The 21188-nt window shown below is 41.8% G+C and overlaps 1 protein-coding gene across 5 annotated transcripts in view; it reads left to right on the forward strand.

The window, feature by feature from the left end:
• SRGAP2 (SLIT-ROBO Rho GTPase activating protein 2) overlaps nucleotides 1–21188 on the forward strand; it is a 243698-nt gene that overhangs the window by 95983 nt on the left and 126527 nt on the right. For all 5 annotated transcript variants that reach the window (XM_040985549.1, XM_040985551.1, XM_040985547.1 and 2 more), the window contains exon 3: nucleotides 117–309. In XM_040985549.1, the coding sequence (XP_040841483.1) occupies nucleotides 117–309 (193 nt within the window). The remainder of the gene's footprint in view (nucleotides 1–116; nucleotides 310–21188) is intronic.

The following is a 21188-nucleotide window of genomic DNA, read 5'->3' on the forward strand; positions in this document are numbered from 1 at the left end:
AAAGATTTTGGATTCTCCAGGGAGCTGAGGAACAGGAAATGAAAGGTGAGTGAATGCTGGCATGTAGAATGTTATTTTAGGACTGTTCACTAAACATCCCCTGGTTTCTATTGCAGAGATTCGTGCTCAGCTCACAGAGCAGATGAAATGCCTGGATCAGCAGTGTGAACTCCGGGTGCAGCTGCTGCAGGACCTCCAGGACTTCTTCCGGAAGAAGGCTGAGATTGAGATGGACTACTCCCGGAACCTGGAGAAGCTGGCTGAGCGCTTTCTGGCCAAGACCCGCAGCACCAAGGACCAGCAATTCAAGTAGGGGCTTGGTGGCTATTGCTCTTGGTGATCCTGGGTTCTGGAATGTTGCATTTAGATCCAGTTGAATTCTTGAGCCAGTGACTTCAAGTTGCTGAAATCCTTCAAAGATTTCTCCTTTTGCAGCTCAGTCTTACATGCAGTTGCAATATCATAATGTACAATGTCTCATGCACATAATAACAGCTAATAGTTTGAAAGCTCTTTCTATGTTTCAGGCATAGTTTCAAGCGCTGTATGTATGTGTTTTCTTAATTCTCACAACTCCATTTGTTGGTTATTGTTATTATCTCTAATTTATAGATGGGGAAGCAAGCATAATAGAGTTAAGGAACTTAATTCAGACTTACACTTTCACAATCCCCTGTTAAAGAGTAAAGTTAGGGTTTAGACCCCAACAGTCTTGCTCCAGGGTCTGTACTCATTTCACCAAGCTGTCGTTAACTAGGAGAAATATATGATGTAAGAAGTAGCCATACATCTAAATCCATGCACAACTTAGACCTGGAACATGCTAGAGATCAGTCTGTGCAAAACTTCCACCAGCTTCCCATTGGTTATGTTATTGATACTCAGGGTGTGTGATCTCTCATTTTCAACATCTTTTGGAATATTTTAAATGCAGAATCTCAGGCCCTACCATAGACCTACCATAATGGAATCCCCATGTTGAAATTTGAGAAGTGCTATTCTGTTCATAAAGATAAAAACTTCTTGGCTTGGTCTTCAAGACCTTCTACTACCCCTCGCCTTAGCAGCTTTCCAACCTTATTTTTATGTATATTCCACTTTATGTAAGCTAAATGGAATATTCACTCCAAAAGGTTGTTGCTGTCCTATTATTTGAATGTATATGCCCGTTTTTCCTGTCTCTGCATGTTTAAGCCAAACCTACACAATAAGGCCCATCTCATATGCTCCCTCTTACATGAAACTTTCTGATCCTCCAGGGGAACATTCTTTATCTTCCGAAGTCTTTTTTTTTTTTTTTTTTAATTATAGTGTCAGATATACAGAGAGGCGTAGAGACAGAGAGGAGAAGACCTGGCTTCTGACAATTCACTCCCCAATAGACCACAATGGCTGAACCTGAGGCAATCTGAAGCCAGGAGCTTCCTTCAGGCCTCCCACGTGGGTGCAGGGTCCCAAGGCCTTGGGCCGTCCTCTACTGCTTTCACAGGCAGAGAGCTGAATGGGAAGCAGGGCGCTCAGGCAAACACTTAGCTGCTAGGCCACTGCGCTGGGCCTTATCTTCTGAATTCTTACAGTATTTTATTTAGTCTTGGGGCATTCATCACTGTTTGCCTTATATGGTCTTCTTTTTGTAGACTGTAAAAGCTGGTCTGATTCATTTTAGTGTCCTCCAGTGCCTAACTTAACATGTGCCATACACCATCTACTTACTTGATGTTGTAAAATGAGTAAATTAATGAATTGGTTTAAGAATTCATGCCAGCACATCTTATTTTATCCTGTTCTTTGTTTTTGCTTATTGCTCTAACTAACTAGTGTGCTTATTGTCCTTTACAAGCCAACTCTGAGCAATAGGTATGGAAGCTTAGGTTGAGAATGTAGCTGTGTTGCCTGTCAGCGTAACCCAGCAGCAGTTCCTCCAGAGACTTTCTCCTCAGAGTCCCTTATCTTTCCCCAGTTCTACTTTGTTTCTGATAAAGGAATCATCTGATAATAAAATGTTATTTCAGTATGTGATAAATGAAGGCTTGAGGGAGGAATCATTTACCCTAGAAAATGATTCAAAATTGGATTTATTCTGTTAGTAAACTCCTCCTGCTCAGTAGTGTTGTGTTTTAGTACTATATCATATTCTCTGCTTAAGGACATATTCCTTATAAATCAAGGTAGAGTTATGTTAATCTTAAGTCTTCTGAATGGTCTCCCATCCAAGTACTAACCAGGCCCGACCCTGCTTAGCTTCCAAGATTAGATGAGATCGGGTGCAATCAGGGTGGTATGGCTGTAGACTTCTGAATGGTTCTGATTAAGACTGTATGCAGGAAACAGACTCTTTTCTTCTTCAAGGCTGGAAGAAGTTATTTCCCTTCTGGTAGCAGGTACTTACTTATCATTTTCTTTTTGACAACAAGTGACTATTTATTTAGATACAACTTTGTGCTTTTTTTCCTTCTCTCTGCAACTTAACTTATACTGTTCCTGCCTAAGTCAAGTGAGCATCTGAGGATTCGACATAGCTTATAATTTATATTCCTGTGTCTTTTTAATACAACGATGACTGCTGCCTTTCAGTGTAATATTGCAACAACACTTTAGTTTTTCCATTTTCCGCTTATTTCTGTATTCCAAAAGAAAACCAACTGTTGAGATGTTTGCACAACACACACACTACTCTACTGAGACAGCCATGCTGCTGAAGCAGACAGCAACACTGTGCCAAGCTTCAAAGGTTTGTTATCCAATGAACACTTTGGCAAGGGAAGGACATCTCAGGCATGTCTAATTTGGTAAAGATGAAGTCTTGGCTGTTCTAATAGGGCCCAGATACTAATGGTTTAAGATAGAGGCTGATTTATTTCTTGTGTAATAGCCAGGATGTTAAACCATCCAGAACTATGTCAGAGCTCCTTATGGCAGCCCCAGGAGGTTGTCTATAGGACCCAAAATGCTCACTGCTACCATGTCCACATTCGAGGCATTGATACAACAACCCAGCAAGGGGTAGGTACATATTTACTCTTTAAAAGAAACAGTCTTGGAGCCCAACATAGAAGCTTAGTAGCTAAATCATTACCTTGCGTGTGCTGAGATCATATATGAAAATCAGTTTGTGTCTCAACTGGTGTACTTCCTGTCCAGCTCCCTGCTTGTGGCCTGAAAAAGCAGTCGAGGATGGCCCAAAGTCGTTACCTTGCGTGTGCTGAGATCATATATGAAAATCAGTTTGTGTCTCAACTGGTGTACTTCCTGTCCAGCTCCCTGCTTGTGGCCTGGAAAAGCAGTCGAGGATGTCCCAAAGCCTTGGTACCCTGCACCCATCTGGGAGACCCAGAAGAAGCTCCTGGCTCCTGGCTTCAGATTCACTCAGCTCTGGCCGTTGCAGCCATTTGGGGAGTAAACCAATGGATGGAAGATCTTTCTCTCTGTCTCCCTCTGTCTGTAAATCTACCTTTCCAATAAAAATAAATACATCTTTATAAAGGTGGGGTGGGGCGGTAACAGTCTTGGGATGGCACACCCTGCTAGCCAGAATGTGGAAAACAGGAGCAGTTCCATGGATGGAAAATGGAAACATAAACATTCCATATGGTCCGATAAGCTTAGTATAGTTGAGATATTGTGAAAGTTTTAGGAGGATGTCAAAATGTGCGAAAGCAACCCTGGTATGCAGAGAGAACAGAGATAGTAAAAGCACAGCGGTGAGAAAAACAAGGCTGGTGGATAATTTGTCTGTTTTGTTGAAGAACAGGAATTACAAATGTGATTGTGAAAGAAACTGAAAACATTGGTAGGGGCCAAAAAATTACAGAAATGTATGGATATCAAGTGACAGAGTTTGGGCTTTATTCTGTTCATATGCAGGAACCATTAATAATTTTTGAACAAGGAATAGGATTGACTGCTTTGGAAAGGGAGTCATGGTAGCAATGCATACCGTCAGCTGGAGCATGGAAGAGGGCTGTTAAGAATGAATGGTGGTGTGATGGGTCAATGGCTAAATCCTTGCCTTGCATGCACTAGGATCCCAAATGGTGCCAGTTTGTGTCCAGCCGCTCCACTTCCCATTCAGCGCCCTGCTTGTGGCCTGGGAAAGCAGAGGAGGATGGCCCAAATTCTTGGGATCATTCACCCACTTGGGAGACCTAGAGGAGCTCCTGGCTTTGGATCAATTGAGTTTTAGCCATCCAGGCCTCTTGGAGAGTGAATGAGCAGACTTGATTTCTGTCTCTCCTTTTCTTTGTAAATCTGCCTTTCCAATAAAAATAAATCAAGTCCTTAAAAAAAATGAATTGCATTCCATTGGTGAGGTTAATGTGCATTGAAGCTGAAACAGCAACCTTGGAAACAAAAAAGATGGGGTGAGTTGGGAAGGCAAAGATTAATTCAAATCAAAGAAATAGGAACAGAAAGGGCTTTTGGTTTCCTGGTTCTGGAGTAGAAGGGTGGTTTCATTCAGCTGGTGAACTGTTGCCTCAATTTTGCTGACTCTGGGCCTGGTCCTAGAATAGTTCATTCTCTGCCCAGAGCATCTCAGCGGGCACTTGTCACCTCCCCCGGAGCTGTAGCAGCTGTTGGCCCAGCAATGCCATGAATTTGTCTCCCTGTGTTGCCAAGAGAACAGCTGCCAGCAGCAGCTCTGGGCAGACGCATCTCAGGGATGTTGAATTGGTTTTTCCTGGGATGGGACAAGTTGGCCAAGGCCAAAGGCAGCCTGCATAGATTCATCCTGCCATTTTCCAGAATAGTTTCTTCCCTGGCTAGATTTCATCCACTGATACTCAGTTGAGAGGGATGCTTTGTTGCAGTTCTAAGTGTCTACATTTAGGGACATTGTTGCTGAGCTGCTTTTTCATCTCTTGGACAACTCCTTTCTCTGGAAGCTATTACCTGTTCACTCTTTGGCTTTGCTTCCTATTCTGCTTTGTTCCAGCTCATACTTTGTCTTCTCCTACACAATGCTGACTACAGATATCCTTATTAAAGCCCACACAGCTCTGAATCCTTAGCAGTCAGACCCAAGGTCTCAACCCTTTTCTGTGCTTCCTCTTCCACCAGAAAAAGAGAAATGCTGCAGACAGAGCTGTAGCAATTATTTGACTGTATCAGATTCTGCTTTGTCTAAAATGGTTAGTAGGATTTCCTGCATCCATGTGACTTTTGGAGGACTCTGCTAATGTCTAAAATTCTCTTAGCTTGATTTAAGAGTGGAGATAAGGGCTCAGTGTCATAGCTAGTGGCTTAAGTCCTTGCCTTGCATGCGCTAAGATTCCATATGGGCAGGGTTTGTATCTCAGCTGCTCCACTTCTCATCGAGCTTTCTGCTTGTGACCTGGAAAAGCAGTAGAGGATGGGTCAAAGCCCTGGGACCCTGTAATACTCTGGGAAATCTGGAAGAAACTCCTGACTTCGGGTCAGCTCAGCTCTGGCCTTTGCAGCCACTTGGGGGAGTGAATCAGTGGATGGAAGATCTTTCTCTTTGTCTCTCCTTCTCTCTGTAAATCTGCCTTTCAAATAAAAATAAATAAATCTTTAAAGAAAAAATAAAAAGTGCTGGCAGATGCTGGCATGGGGGACAAATTCTGTCAAGCTAAACTGCAGAACCACCTGGAGAGTGGGCCGAGTAGGGAAACAGTAGACACTTTCCTTTTGGGTTGCCACTCCAGCTGTTGAGCATGAAAACCACAACTGGGGGCAGGCATGGCTAGACAGAGTGGCACCTGCCACAGGTGTGTGTGTGTGTGTGTGTGTGTGTGTGGACTGGATAGTGGGGCTGTAGAACTAGGCTTCAATGTCCATTGACATGCACGAGAGCTGTTTGGGATGTGGGACAGACTGGACAATACATATTGGCAAGCATGGAAACCAGAGCAGGGGGCTGACCTGGTGGGGGTTTTTGTGGGTCACCCCAACTAGGTTGCAGCTCCCACTGGTTTACATGGCCAAGTGTGTGGTAGGTGGGACCATGTTGGGCTGCAACTCCCATTGGTTTGCATAGAAGACAGGGCTGGAGACAGAACTGAACCAACAATTGCAATCACCAGTGTGCGTGTAAGCTGATTGGGGCGACAGACTATACTGGACCCTGTATTGGCAAGCACACACAAGAATCTGATCTGGGATCACCTCAGATGAGGTTTCTTTGGGGATCCCCCAACTGAACTACTAGACTCAGAACTTCAACCGTGGAGAAAATTGCAGGGTCCATGGTCTGACCATGGAATGCTTGTGTCAGAGCTGGACTGCCTCAGTGGCTTAGATAAAACAGTGGGCAGCATATTCAGGTGCACATGGAGGATACAACGGTATATTAGAACCTACAGAGGACACTTGGTACTGTAACACAGAAGGGAGGACAAATTGATCAACTGCCCAAGCCAAGTGTTGGCAGTGAAAATCTAGGCAAACAGAACTCTAAGGTGGACTATGTCAGCCAGTAGATTCTAGAGAGATTTCATTGTGCTTGAAGTGGTGAGATCGGCAGCAATTCAGAACTGTGAAACTATCAAAACCACTTGAGCAGAGCCCTTGGAGCAGGCTCCACGTCTGAAACCCTGGGATGGTTGGGAGACTGGGTGTGGCTCCTCCCTTTATCTGCCCCCCTTCTCCCAGATACCTGAAGGAAAAAGGAGAGTGTGGAAACAATGGTCTTACCCAGTTTCCTCTAGCCCTTGACCCTTTGTGCCCTAATCAACTATGTAAAGATCTTAAAAAAAAAAAAAAGAAAAGAAAAAGAGTGGAGATAAAAATATTATATGAAGATAAGAAACCTTCCTAGGGAGATGTTCTTGCATTTTCTTTGGCTCCTTGAAAAGTATAAATGTATTCCTATTAGATGCCTAGCCTTTGATTGTCTCTTTTAAGTGGAATCTGTGTTAATATTGCCCAGCAGGACTCTAATTGACAATCTGTGGGCTACTTTTCTTCTACATAGACTTTCTGTAAATTACCTTTCAGTATTGACTCACTAGCTTTTGATCTCTTACTTTTAATAGCTCATTTCTGTTTTATTTTGAGGTAGGTTTTTATTTTTGGTTGCATTTTTAGAGGGCTGTTTCTACAATGCTATCCTGCTGTGTTCTTGGTAGAGTCCTTATGCTACTTTTTAAACCCACAGTAAATATATTTTATTTCTTCTAGCTTTTCCTTCTCTCTTAAACCAATGTTTATTGAAAATTTTAGAGGTATTGTTCTAAGCTCTTAGAGCAGAGTCCAAAGAAGTAATGTTGTAGTTCTTTCCCACATGGATTTATTATCAAGGCAGGGGAAAAATTAGATCTGAATATAAGAACCTATCTTTATCATTACCATTATGTGAGGTAAATATCAAATATAAAGGAGGACACTTAATTGATATGGAAGGAAGTAGTAGTGAGGAATGGAATTTGAACCACACTGCAAGAAAACGAATAGGTTCTAGAGCGAGAGAGGGAAAGGAAAATTCTGAGCAGAATGGGCACAACTGGAGGAAAGTACAAAGTATTTGAGTTACAACAAGTAGGTCGATTTGGCTGAGAAAACCAGTATCTGGAAAAATTAGACAAAGTTAGGGAGGATTGTGACGTGAAGGGCCTTGATTCCTGATTAAGACATCAGAGTCTATGTATTAGATACTGGAAACCACTGAAGGTTTGAATAGCTTAAATCTCCAAGCCTACATATGAACACTGTTTAGGGAAGATTAACCTGGCTGATGGTTTGCTAAATGACAAGAAACTTGAGGAGAAACCAGTTGCTGCCATAGATAATAAGGATCTAAATTGGGGTGGGATGATAGGAATGAAAAGAATAGGAATTTTATCCTACCGTCCATTTAGCAAATATGTATTGTACCCTGACCATGTGCCAGACACATGCCAAGTGAGACTGATATTGCCCTCTGTACTCCTGGAGCTTACCGTCTAGAAACAGATGGAAAGCACCTGGTGTGTAGGAAGCCTCTACAGGAATTGCTGACTGATGAGATTCAGGTTTCAAGTGAGCATAAAAGAGCTCTGTGAAAGTTTCTTTTGGACTTGGGTGACTTGTAAATTAATGGTGCTTTTAACAGAAATACAGGAATTAGGAGCAGTTGTTTATGAAAAAAGACTTGAATGAGAAAAAATTTGGTCTTTGGATTTTAAGGTTAAGATATTGGAAGGATACTGAAGCTGAAATTCCCAGTAACCAAAAGAAAATGAATGGCCATATGTGGGACTAAAGATAGATCTGGGCTGTTAGGAGATATGAGCGTATTTGTGGAATGGTGGTGATTGAGGCTGTGGAAATGTTTGTGATTTTCAATAGTAAGGGTTTACTGACAAAAAAAAACACAAGATTTTCTTTGTGTTGTCTGTGGTGCTTAGGTTTCAGTGTGTTAAGGGTTTAAAAGATGTATCTGTCTCTGCATTTCTTTTTTGGATTTAATTATACAAACATCAGATATTGAGCTAGGTGAGGGGATGGATATTAAATTCACATTATATTAAGGAGGTACATATAAAAGCAAATCTTACTTGAGTGGTTTTGAACTATGTTGCTTTTGGACAGAATCAGAGGGAGCACGGTCCAGGTATCTCAAGAATCTGGTAGACATTCAACCTGCAATACTCCTTTCAGTGGGAGATTAAGAACAAAATTAATTAAAGAGAAATTCTTGTGCAGCCCATATTCCTGGCCTTAGGCCCAGCTTTAGACTATACACAATCTATCTTGTTATGTCACTTGTTGCCTGTGGAGTCTTCCTTTGGGGTTGAGTTCAGAGTTGTTCATCAGTCTCATGGGATAACACTGAGTTAAACCCAGAGCTTATTGGCCATGGAGAATGTTAAAGCTGTGTGTGCAATTCAGAAAGGGTAGAGGACCAGAAAGTTCCTCTTTGAGTGTGGGGTGACCTTGAGGAGGGAAGTAGGAGGAAACATAAAGTTGCCAGAAGGGAGAACCCCTGACTTCCTGGGACCAGTGCGTCATTCATTCATTCTGGACAGACTTGGGAGCAGTTTGTTCCCTCAGGGAAGATTTTGCCCAGATGCAGCATCTGGTGTTGAGCAAGGTTTGGCTTCCCTTTCCCGTGGCTCAAGCTGCTTTTATTTAGACACTAACCCATGGTCTCTTGGTATGTTGTTTGCTGGCCAAGTCTGTATAAGACCTTGGGTGGTGGTTGGGTCCATTTCAAAGGAAGAATTGGGAGGGCTCCTCACATGTGAGTAAAGCAAAATGGAAGACACTGAAAGACAGTTTATGGATCAACAAGACAGGGTAGGGTCATGCTTTGAAACATATAAAGAATTCAGTGGATAGCTCTGGAAGATGTTATGACTTATTAAAAAGAGCCCATTTCTTTGAGCCAGACAAATAAGAGTCTTACTTCTGTCTCTTCTACTCAGAGTTGTGAGGGTGTTGTGCAGGCTGGGAACTGGCGGTGGGAACTCAATCCAGGTCTTCCACATGGGTGACAGAGACTAAAGTGTAATGCCACCCAGGGCCTGCATTATCAAGAACCTGAAATCAGAAAACCAGAGCCAGGAGTTAACAGAGTGGGACACTGGCATCCTAACTAGTGCCTTACTAGGCCGAAAGCCTATCAGAGATATGTGATTTTAGATGACAATTTAAAAAAGAAAAACCGAAAAATCAGTATATTTATTTGAAGGCAGAGTACACAGAGGGGAAAAGACACACACACACACACACATTTTCTGTTCACTTTCTTTTTTTTTTCCATTTTTTAATTATATTTTTGAGTGTTTACTTTCCAAATGCTTAATAAAAGCCAAGTCTTGACTAGACCAAAACTGGGAGCAAGGCACTCCATCTGAGTCCCCCAAGTGAATGGCAGTAACCCAAGTAATTTGGGTCATCATCTACTGTATCTCAGGCACATTAACAGGAAGCTAGATTGAAAGCCGAGGAACTGGGACAGGAATAGCAGTCTGATACAGATGCAGGCATTCCAAGAAGGCCCACCCCTAGATGAGCTTCTTAATTGCCTCAGTTTTTCCAATTGCAAAATGTTAATAATAATAATACCAACCTCATGAAGCTGTCATGCTGATGAAATGCATTAATGTATACGAATCTGTTATGATAGTGTTTCTTCAAAAGTTGGAATAGAGCACAGCTATACCAGATTCACTAGTTATTCCCTGTGCAGAGTTAACCTAGCCAGTTGTCCGTCCGAATAGGTAATGTTATGTCAGTCACCATATTCTTCAGAGACCACTGTGCACTCTAACAAAAGAAAAATTCTCCTCCCTCCTGATTTTTATAATATGGCTTCCTGAGTAGGATATAGGGGATTACATGACTCTGTATTAATTGTATGATCAGTCCCTATAAAAACTCAGCAATTGTATATTTTGTTCTGCTGGGTGGAAGATAGTTCAGTCCTGGTGTGTTGCCTTTAGATCTGGGCTCATAATCATCAAGAGGAGGAAGTGGGTCATGCAGCTATCCTCTGGTTTCCTAGAACTCTGGGAGTCAGCAGTTAGCCCTATTGCCAAGTGGTTGGGTTTCTATAAGGGTGGGGATAGTTTTGGGGCCTCCAGATCTGAACTGCTGCTTGGACAGACGATGAAGGCCGATCCAGCTTAGCCTCCTGTAATGTCTATCATTAGACCCAGCAAGGCAGTCCAGTACAAACTTTAGTCATGAACATAACAGAATGTCATTTACTGGGTTGCTTGTTTCATAAAACCAATCAGAAACTCCCATGCTTCTTCATAAATAGGTTTATATCATCCCTTTAGAGTAGGAATTGATAGAGGGCAGCTCAGAAGCAAAACATGCTTTGATGAGGATGCTGCATGTCTCCCAGGATCTGCCCCTGGAATGTCAGCAGGCCCCACACCTCAGGCTTCCAGCTCTGTAGAGCAGACACTGCTGATCACATCCCTTGACAGCAGTGCTGGGGCCTGGGGAGTTGATAGTATTCATTTTCTCTGTGCCTGTAAGCTCCATAGTAATTCCATAGTAGACACAGGAAGCAGTGTGTGACTGGTTCTTGGGATCTTTAATTCTCAGGAATTTGCAGCCAATTAAATGAGTTGACTTTGATCCAGGTCTCTTTTAAAAGCAGAGCTGTGTCATCTTATTGGGAGTTGGCTGTGTTAAGTGGGAGGGTTTACAAGATAAGAAGAAAAGACAGTCTCTGCCTCACAGACTCCTGTGATTGAAATGGGGAGCATCAGGCAGACTGAGAATTAGCATACATGTGCATGAGGGTCCGTGGAACTAAAAATAGGACTCCATTTAAAGCAGGTTCCAGTAGTCCCTGGGAAGGGACGAAGGATGGTGGAGTGTTCAGGAGGGACTCAGTCAGGGAAAGGTAAAAGCAGTTATATTCTCAATTAGATTTGGCCCACCTAGAGGTGGGAGGGCGATTTTTAGAACTGAAACGGGATTGTGTTTTCTGCTGTTTTGCTTCTATCCCCCCAAAGGTCATTGTCCCCCAGGTTTTAAATCCAGGGAGGCTCAATGGGCACAGTTCTCCTTCTTACCATATTTTGGATACAGCTGGTTAAAGAACCAGGATTAGAAAATGAATCAAACAGACTAGGATTATCTTTCGTGGTAGGATGCTGAGCTGTGTTTGTTGATTTCTGCTTAAGCTGTCGGGACAGGGCATCCTTGCATGAAATTCAGACATCCCTCTCTGGCAGCCTCTGTGTTAAAGTAGGGGTTGCAGAACGAGTCTGGCAGCTCTCAGCCTGAACCCTTGTAAACAACAGATGTTCATAACTAAGTTCTGTAGGTGGGGGAGGGGTTTCTCTTGATGCTTGAAATTCTTTGAATTTATAGGCAGTGGCTCGGGAATTTAGCAAAAAGAGGAAATTGTACAGAATCAACTGCGGTGTACAGGTGAAAATGATGGTTGAGAAGGGTTTCCTTAGAAGACAAAGCACGGGCAATTGAGTGGGCTCTGAAGAGAGAGGAGGAGGAACCAGGAAAGCAGGTGTAGTTAGGGAATGCACCTCTTCCCTGCTCCAGCTGTACCTGGGCTGAGTCGGTCAGCTTGTTTCTGTTTTCTCTAGTAGTGGAAGGAAATGCCTGCCCTTCTCTTCCATGGAATCCTATGCACACATGCATGCTAGGTGCGTAATACAGTCTTTCCCTTTAGTATCTGAAGCAGTTTGGGTTCTTAACGATATACCAATTCATGGGATGTTGTTAAGGAGTTTGTCTTAAATTTTAGTCTTGAACTTTCTCAATGTTGATTTTGCCATGTCTTAATACATCGGCTGGAGGCAGCTGAAGGTAGTATGGTTTATAGAGTGGTGCTGTATCTTCTTCAATCCCAACTCACTGATCCCAAGCACACATACCTCTTTCCAGGCAGATAATGACTGCTTAGGAAGCTTGTTCTTTATATCATTGTCAGGGAAACCATGATGTTTCCATAGTTATAATACATCTTTCATAGGCTGACTTGGTATTAAATTAGAGAAGACTTTAGGAAAATTCTTGCCTTTAATGAAGTTGAGGGAAAAGGAACTTTTCAGGCCTTGTCACAGTTTTGAGCCACTCTAATTAGCCAAAAACAACTAACTTGAATGAAAATCTGCTAAATCATTAATTATAATTATTTTGGGGATAAGAACACCTTTGTATTATTCCTTCTGGAAAACATGTTCACTCCTGGCTGTTTTGTCTGTGAATATGGAATGTTTTTGCAAACACCAAGCTTTGTGAGGTCCATGGATTTTAGCAAACATTTATTGAACAGTTATTCTATGCTGAGAGCTTTGCTAGGAATGAAATATTCATGTGTGTAGAAAAATAAGCCATTATTCTAATTCATTTAAACTGAAATGTTTTAATTTGTGTATGTATGCATAAATGTTCTGCTAAGGCATTAAGCTCAAATTCAAGGGGATAGAATTGTTGAGCTACTCTTATTAATCCCCAATAATATGAGATTCAGTAATAAATTCTTGAACTCAAATTTGTTATCAATAAGATCAACAGATTCAGAGCAAGTTCTGGGCTTCCCAGAGAAGTATAGAACTCAACTCTTCTCAGCAGGCTCGTGGTGTCCTGTAACATTATAGAAAATTCATGTGAAAAAAGATAGCATGAAGCCTACACTCAATTTCTGAAGAAGAGATAGGAGAAAGAGTGTATTTTCCTCCAAATGGGATCTTTACATTTTTTAGTGTAATTTTAGACTTACCGAAAAATTGGCAGTAGTACAGAGAACAACCATATGCCATGTGATGCAAATTGTCCCCAAATGTTGATATATTACTAATTTGCATTATATCCATACACAACATACACACATGAACATTCAGTTTTTCTGAAGCACTTGAGTTAATTACAGACATGCTGCCCTTTTATCCATACCTATTTTGTTGTATATTTATTTTAAAATGAGGGAATTTTCTTACATAGTACAGTTAACAGAATGAGGGCATAAGAACTGAAAAATGATACTATCTATCTTTAGACATTCAGATTTTTCCAGTTTAAAAAATACCTTTAGGGCCAGGTGCGATGGTGTAGTGGTTAAGGTCCTCGCCTTGCACGCCCGGGATCCCATATGGGCGCCAGTTCTAATCCCGGCAGCCCCGCTTCCTTTCCAGCTCCCTGCCTGTGGCCCAGGAAAGCAGTCGAGGACTGCCTAAAGCTTTGGGACCCTGCACCCACGTGGGAGGCCCGGAAGAGGCTGCTGGCTTCAGATTGGCTCAGCTCTAGCCATTACAGCTGCTTGGGGAGTGAATCATCAGACTGAAGATCTTCCTCTCTGCCTCTCCTCTCTGTATATCCGCCTTTCCAATAAAAATAAATCTTTAAAAAAATAATAAAAATAAAAAATACCTTTATTGATCAAAGGAAGACCAAGATAATGCAATTCATTCAATTGTATCTCTTTAGTTTCCTTCAGTGTGAAGTGATTGCAAGCCTTTTTTTTATATTTCATGGCATTGTCCGTTTTTTAAGTGTTCAGGCCAGTTATCTTGGATATTTCTGATAATCTGAGATGTTTTCTTATGATTAGATTCAGGCTACACCCTCTTGGCAGGATTGCCACAGAATGTCACACTCTGACTGCGTCATTGACAATGATTATTTTTCCCTTTATTGGAGGTGTTGACTTGATCATTGAGTTAATATGCTATCTGCTGGGTTTTTATACCAGGGAGTTATTCTCTTCTGTTATAACAGCTGCATACATTGTGGAGAGATACTCTGAGACCATGCACATAATGGCTATTCTTCAACTCTTAACACTTGTTTTAACATTCTTGCTTGAGGGGCCAGCATTGTGGCACAACAGTTTAAGATGCTTCCTGTGAGGCCAGCATCCCCGTATAAGCACTGATTTTTCTCTCTCTGTCTATCTCTCTCTTTCTGTAACGTTGCCTTTCAAATAAAGAAATCTTTAGGAGCCAGTGTTGTAGTGTAGCACATTAAGCTGTCACCTGTGGTGCCATTATTCCATATGGAAGCTGATAATTCCTGTCCTGTCCTAGCTGCTTTACTTTTAATGAAGCTCCTTGCTAATGGCCTGGGAAAAGCAATGGCAGATGGTTCAAGTGCTTGGGTTCCTACTACCCACGTGGGAGACTTGGAAGAAGTTTCTAGCTCCTGGTTTGGACTGGCCCACCCCAGCCATTACAGCCATTTGGGAGTGAACCAGTAGATGGAAAATATCTTTCTATGTTTTTCTCTTGATCGCTATAACACTGCTTTCCAAATAAATAAATCTTTAAAGGAAAAAAAAAGAAATATTTTTTAAAATTTTAAAAATTAAAAATAAAATTTTGCTTGAACTAATTATTATATTTTCCAGATGGTCATTTTTCCAGTTTCCATCACTCCTTCTATAACTGCCTGTTGAAATTGTACTGCAAGAGTTTTCCTACTGCTTTTATTTTCTGCTCTGGTTGATTGTTTGTATCAGCATAGACTTGTGGATTCTTAAGTGATTCAATAGATTACAATCCTTTACCATTTTACTTATTTTAATGTTCACATTGCCCCAGATTTGGCCACTGGAGTCCCATCAGACCCAGTCCTGTGTTCCTTTTCCTGTGATTCCAGCATTCTTTGAGCACATCCTTATTTTCTGACACAAGATCTTCCAAGCTTTATTTTGCACTTCGTTGTTTCAATTCATTCATTTTTTTCAGAGAGGTTTCAGTGGGTAAGCTCGTTTAAAAATCTTCAGTGCTATGTTTCTGTTATATTTTTATTTATGATCATTCTTTTAAGATAGAAGAAATAGGTATATGTAAATGTACACACATTTCTATATTTCTCTTATATACAGATGCTCAGGCTATGATAAAATTATGTACTAATAAGACCATTTTTAATTGAAAAGGTTGTAAGTTCAGAATGCATTTAAGACACCTGACTTAAGGAACATGTTAGCTTAATGACAGAACACACTGTATGGTGTCAGTTGATTGCCCTCATGATTGAAACCTTACTAGAGTCCTGTCACATATCACTGGCTCAGGAAAGACCAAATGCAAAATTCTAAGCATTGTTTCTACTGAACACCTATCCTTTTAGTATAATTATAAAGCTAAAGCTAAAAAAAAACATCTTAAACTGAAATATTGCTAATCTAGAGCCTGTGTACTCATCTATAATAAAGCCTTTGCATTCACACCAATATCTTAATTCCAACCCAAATTCAACACCACACTTTATTCAATTTTCTTCCCTTTCCGTATTTATAATTCTGTTCTCTAAATTGTGAGAAATCTAGCTTCATTTATCCATAATGTATTCATTGATTTGCTAAGTCTTACAGTGTAATATGCAGAATTTGGTTTCAGAATTTCAAACCTAAGTTTCTGATAATGATTTAGAGAACTTTTTTTTTTAATCCTTGAGTCCCAAAACTGTTCAAAAACGAGTTGGCTAATTCTTCTTTGAGGTTGTATTATTAATTTTAAATGTAATTTGATTTGACTGTTTCTGTCTGTATTGTTTTTCTCCTCCAAAATTTGATCTTATTACTATTTGTCATTGCCAAATCTTTTATCTTGACTAGTGATTGAGCAGTTTCAGGAGGAGTGAAGTACCTGCTTATCCATAGAATAATTAAGGATTTTTAACAGGAATGAGCAATGGAACCATGGGTCAAAGGGCATGCATCAGGAACGGTCATCCTGTGGACATTTTCCCTTATTCCTGAGCCATCCTTGACTTTGAGCAAGACCATTGCCAGTTTTTACTAAGGTTGCTTCTCCCACATTCTCCCTGCTTTTTATCAGCATTGATGGAACCAAGAATTCAACATGCATCTGAACTCTAAGACTGTGACTGCGCAGGCTGCTTCTCAGCAGGTCATGTAACCTGCTTCAGCTAGCACTTCTGGATGACCTGTTTCTGGTCTCTTAGAGGTGAAATCCCAGGGCATTCTGCTCACCAACACCCAGACTTGCAGGGTTTTAGGCTGATTGTCAGCCTGTTTGCTGGCACCCTGTTGTGACACTTCTGGTGCTTGTCTTCATTGGCTTTCTTCACTCAGATACTTTGGCCTCTTGATAGTTTTTTGCATAAACTCTGACCTGGCCATTTTCTCCTCTTTGTCTGGGGATGGCTTCCAGATTCTCCTTCTTCTGCCTCATTTAACCCTCTTTCTCTAACTCCCATACACTCATTTTTGTTCTTTCCTCCAGACACTTATAACCTGGTCAGTGTTGCTGCTTCCAACTGGTCTGAATCTTGTCTGCAGCTTAAGTTCAAAAACAGATGGGCCTGAAGCATCATAGACGATGTGCCAGTGTCTACCATATGAAAGCACAGTTACTAAAAGGCATCAGGAAATTTTATAAAGTTGTGGGGATTAATTTTCTGTCTATTCATTGATCCTTTGTTCCCATTCCCCCTCCATCGCCTCCATCCCACCCTCCTCCTTACACCTTGCTGCTTTCTATCACATCTTTGTATAGTCACTTGGCAAGTGATCCAAAACTAAGGAATTTGTGTCTTCTTGGTCATATAAGGTGGGGTAATGTGCTAATAGGCACATTAGCAGGTCAAAGATGTCACCAACTTAGGAATAACTTGTTTGATCACCAATGGAAGTGCAAGAAAGTGACAGTTCCATTGCTTACTCTTTTTTTTAAAGATTTATTTTTTTAATTTTTATGGGAAAGGCGGATATACAGAGAAGAGAGACAGAGAGAAAGATCTTCCATCTGATGATTCACTCCCCAAGTGAGCTCAACGGTCGATGCTATGCCGGTCCGGAGCCAGGAGCCTCTTCCGGGTCCCAAAGCTTTGGGCCATCCTCGACTGCTTTCCTGGGCCACAGGCAGGGAGCTGGAAAGGAAGCGGGGCTGCCGGGATTAGAACTGGCCCCCATATGGGATCCCGGGAATGCAAGGTGAGGACCTTAACCACTTGCGCCACCGCGCCAGGCCCATCCATTGCTTACTCTTGCAGGGACTATGTATGTACTCCTTGTAGGCAAGAGATGTGTTCCTTTGGATGCAATGACATTGTGCAAACTTATTATTGTTTTAGAATCCTTACTTTTGGAACTTTGTGAGTGCTTGCCCCTGTGTTCTATGGAACATTTTTTTCCTAAGATTTATTGATTTTTATTGGAAAGACAGATATACAGATAGGAGAAGAGACAGAGAGGAAGATCTTCCATCATTTATTCACTCCCCAAGTGGCCACAACGGCTGGAACTGCACTGATCCAAAACCAGGAGCCCGAGCCTCTTCCAGGTCGCCCACATGGAGCCGCTAGGCCACTGCGCTGGGCTCTAAGGAACACTGTTTAACTTTGGTGTTCCTACTCACTGTGTTCCTTAAGAGCTTGGTGGGCCCACGTATCGTACAGGTGCATGATGAGAACACTGGTAGTCATCATGGAGCACTGGGAGCGAGAGGAGAGCACTGGTGTGGTGCAGTACTTATTTGGTGCTCACTGCAACCAGAGTCTTGGTATTGAACTGTCCTCAGGAATAGGCTCCCGGAAGTCTAGGGATCCCCAAGGTCCACGTGCAAATGCTAGTGTGTGTGTCCTTCCTTTTCCCTCCCTCAGAAGAAAATACTTACAGGAGAATTCTCAGATTCTCAAATGGGGCTGGGGTGTGTAATAATCAAAATCCAGGATCTTTTCTTCAGAACAGTGGCTTCTAAACTTTTTGATCATGAGCCACCATGTCTCTCTGTTTGTGTATTTTATATTGCAACCTGAAATACACAGAGACATGTAGGCTATTCAGTACATTAATACAACATTTAAACAATACAAATCTTTGCTTTATGATGTATGTATTATTATTTTCTGCTTTGTTCTATTATTCTGTTTTTATTTTTTTTGTTTGTTTGAGAAATGCTAGTATTGAACCTGTAAATTAATCTTTCCCTCCCCAATACTACCAGTAGGTTGTATCTGACAATGTGTAAAACATTCCCTTAGGGGCCCGGCGCGGTGGCGCAAGTGGTTAAGGTCCTTGCCTTGCACTCCCGGGATCCCATATGGACGCCGGTTCTAATCCCGGCAGCCCCACTTCCCTTCCAGCTCCCTGCCTGTGGCCCGGGGAAGGTAGTCGAGGACGGCCCAAAGCTTTGGGACCCTGCACCCGCATGGGAGACCCGGAAGAGTCTCCTGGCTTTGGATCAGCATAGCATCGGCCGTTGCGCTCACTTGGGGAGTGAATCATCGGATGGAAGATCTTCCTCTCTGTCTCTCCTCTCTGTATATCCGCCTTTCCAATAATAAAAAAAAAATTAAAAAAAAACATTCCCTTAAGTGCACTGGTACTTTTTAGAATATCTAACTTTATTTTCATTTTATTGGAAAGGGAGACAGATAGAAAGGAGAAATCTCCCATCTGTTGGTTCACTCGCTAGATGCACCTATCAGTCTGGGTCTCCCATGTGGGCAGTGGGAACCAAGTATGAGGCCATCATCTGCTTCTTGCCAGGATATTCTGGGTCAGAGGTAGTGGTGGGATTCCATCTCAGGCACTCCAGTATGGGATGTGGTGATTTAAGAACTGTACCAAATGCTTGTCTTAGCACTGACTCTTAAATGTTTGCTATGCATGCAATTACCTGGGATGCTTGTTTAAAGTGTAGGTTCTTGGTCACTCCTCCACCTCTGGTGAACTGAAATCTCCCTGGGATGAGCACAGGAACTCAGCATAAACAAGCACTCCCACTGATTGAGCTGCAGGATGATTTGGGGCCCTAAAGATTCACTTAGAGAAGCTGTTTTTGTGTACTTACAAGCCTGGCTTTTTAAGACTTCAGAACACATGTACTCTAATGTCTGTTGTGGTCCTTAGGAGGGCAGAGAAGGGGTTAACTGAGGCCAAAGAATGAAGGAACTGAAGGGTCATTTTACAGTGGCTGGGGTGTGGCCCAACCCTCTAGTAGGTGCCCAGAGCCAGTCCCAAATTAGAACGGGGTTGGATTCAAAACTGCTCTTCCTATTCACTTGCCTTTCATGTGTAACCACATGCAGTGTGTCAACATGCTTTCCGGCGCCGTTAGGCACCAGTAGTTTTGTTCCCTCTGGGTTCATGGACCCTTGGTATTCCTGTTATGTGTTGTCTTAGAATAGCTTTGTGTTCTGGGGCTCTGAGCCCTTTCTGCTAACTCTTTCAGCACCAGACCTTTGTGAATGCTAAGGCCTTCTTAGTTGAAATACAGCAGTTACCACAACAAAGGGAGAAAATGATGATTGATCAGGAGACCTGGTTTCTGAGGATGCTCTGCCTCAGTTTCTCACTTAGAAAGCAATAGGTTTGGCCTTGACTCTGGACTGTCTTGAAAAAAGTCTCTTCCATCTCTGAAATTCCAAAACTTCTGTTTTTTTTTTTTTTTTTTTGTACCCTCTAACTTTCTATTTTACTTTGAAAGTCTTCTCTTTGAAGACTTGAAAGTTTTGAAGTATCAGCTACATCAGGCAGGAGATTCATGGTGTTAGGGAATTTCCAGAGAACCAGATGATAATTTAATAGCAGCAAGATGTATCTCTACTTAGTGCACTGATGAAGTGGGAAATTTACGAAACAAGTTCACTGCAAAATTGGGTAATAAGACAGGATTTTTGAGATACATTTGTTTTTATAGACATAACTCTAACCACTTTATGTTATGGATATGATTTCATTATATGGATTGTTGAGTAATAATAATAATTGTTGTAATGGTAAGAAATGATGATGTTGCTAAGTTTTGTTGTATAACACTTTCTTGTTTACAAACTTTTAAAAAATGACTATTACCTCCTTTGACTCGATTTTCCTAAAAAGTCATGAATTATAGCAAGGTTGTTGTCCTCATTGATTTTTTAAAAACAGTTGCAAAATTTTTGAAGCCTCGAAGTGTATTTGTGACTCAAGGTTACCTGACTAGTCTTAAGCATTGCTGAAGAGAACCACAGTGCTGGCATGGGACTTGAAGTGTTCATCAGACTCCTTAAGGACCTGAACTAATAACTTGACCTACTAGCCTGGAAATTGACGAGGGCATCTCTTATATCACCCAGTTCTTTAAAGTTTTGTCAATAAAACATCAACATGCTTAATAATATGTTATGATTTAGAACACAGGAGCCTTTGGGCATTCCTGTTTGGTCACTCAGCGGCCATCCGGAGGGTGAGCTTAAGATATATATTGCAGCCCTTGATTAGGCAAGACCGATGGATGCCAAAGAGGCTACTTATTACATAAATCCTAGTTTTGCCGTCCTCAAGGCTCATAGGTCTTCTGTGGCTGTGACATCTGTCATTAATCCCTACTGATGAAGTGTCCACTTGTGCTTTGTGATAGGTGTTCACTAGCATTCTCAAATGTACCCTGTTGTTAAGAGACTCCCTTCTGACAAAGGCAAGAGAAGTATCAGGGTAGAATGTGGGAGGAGACGGTGATGCATGCCTCTCCCTGGATGATTATGCTGACTGACTTCATTCCATTTAGCCATATAGTTTCACAGAAGCTGGATTTTCCATGCGATTAACATGAACCATGGAAGGGGACTCATTTTCCCAAGAATAGGTATTCAGGAAGGGGAGATACCCCATGGCCACTCTTTCTTCACGATGGCTTGTTGGTACTTGGCATTCTTCAGTACTGTTTGGCAGCCACGAGTAGTTCCTGGCTATAGATCAAGCTTCTCCTCTTGTGCCTGGTGCCAGGGAGATGTCCACTCCTTAGGGGGTGGTTACTACTTTGAAAATAAGAGTGTGGATTTCTAAGTGACGTCATTCCACTCTGGCA

This window comes from Ochotona curzoniae, unplaced genomic scaffold (genome assembly GCF_017591425.1).
Source record: "Ochotona curzoniae isolate NIBS_2020 unplaced genomic scaffold, NIBS_Ocur_1.0 contig_430, whole genome shotgun sequence".
NCBI classification, from domain to species: Eukaryota; Metazoa; Chordata; class Mammalia; order Lagomorpha; family Ochotonidae; genus Ochotona; species Ochotona curzoniae.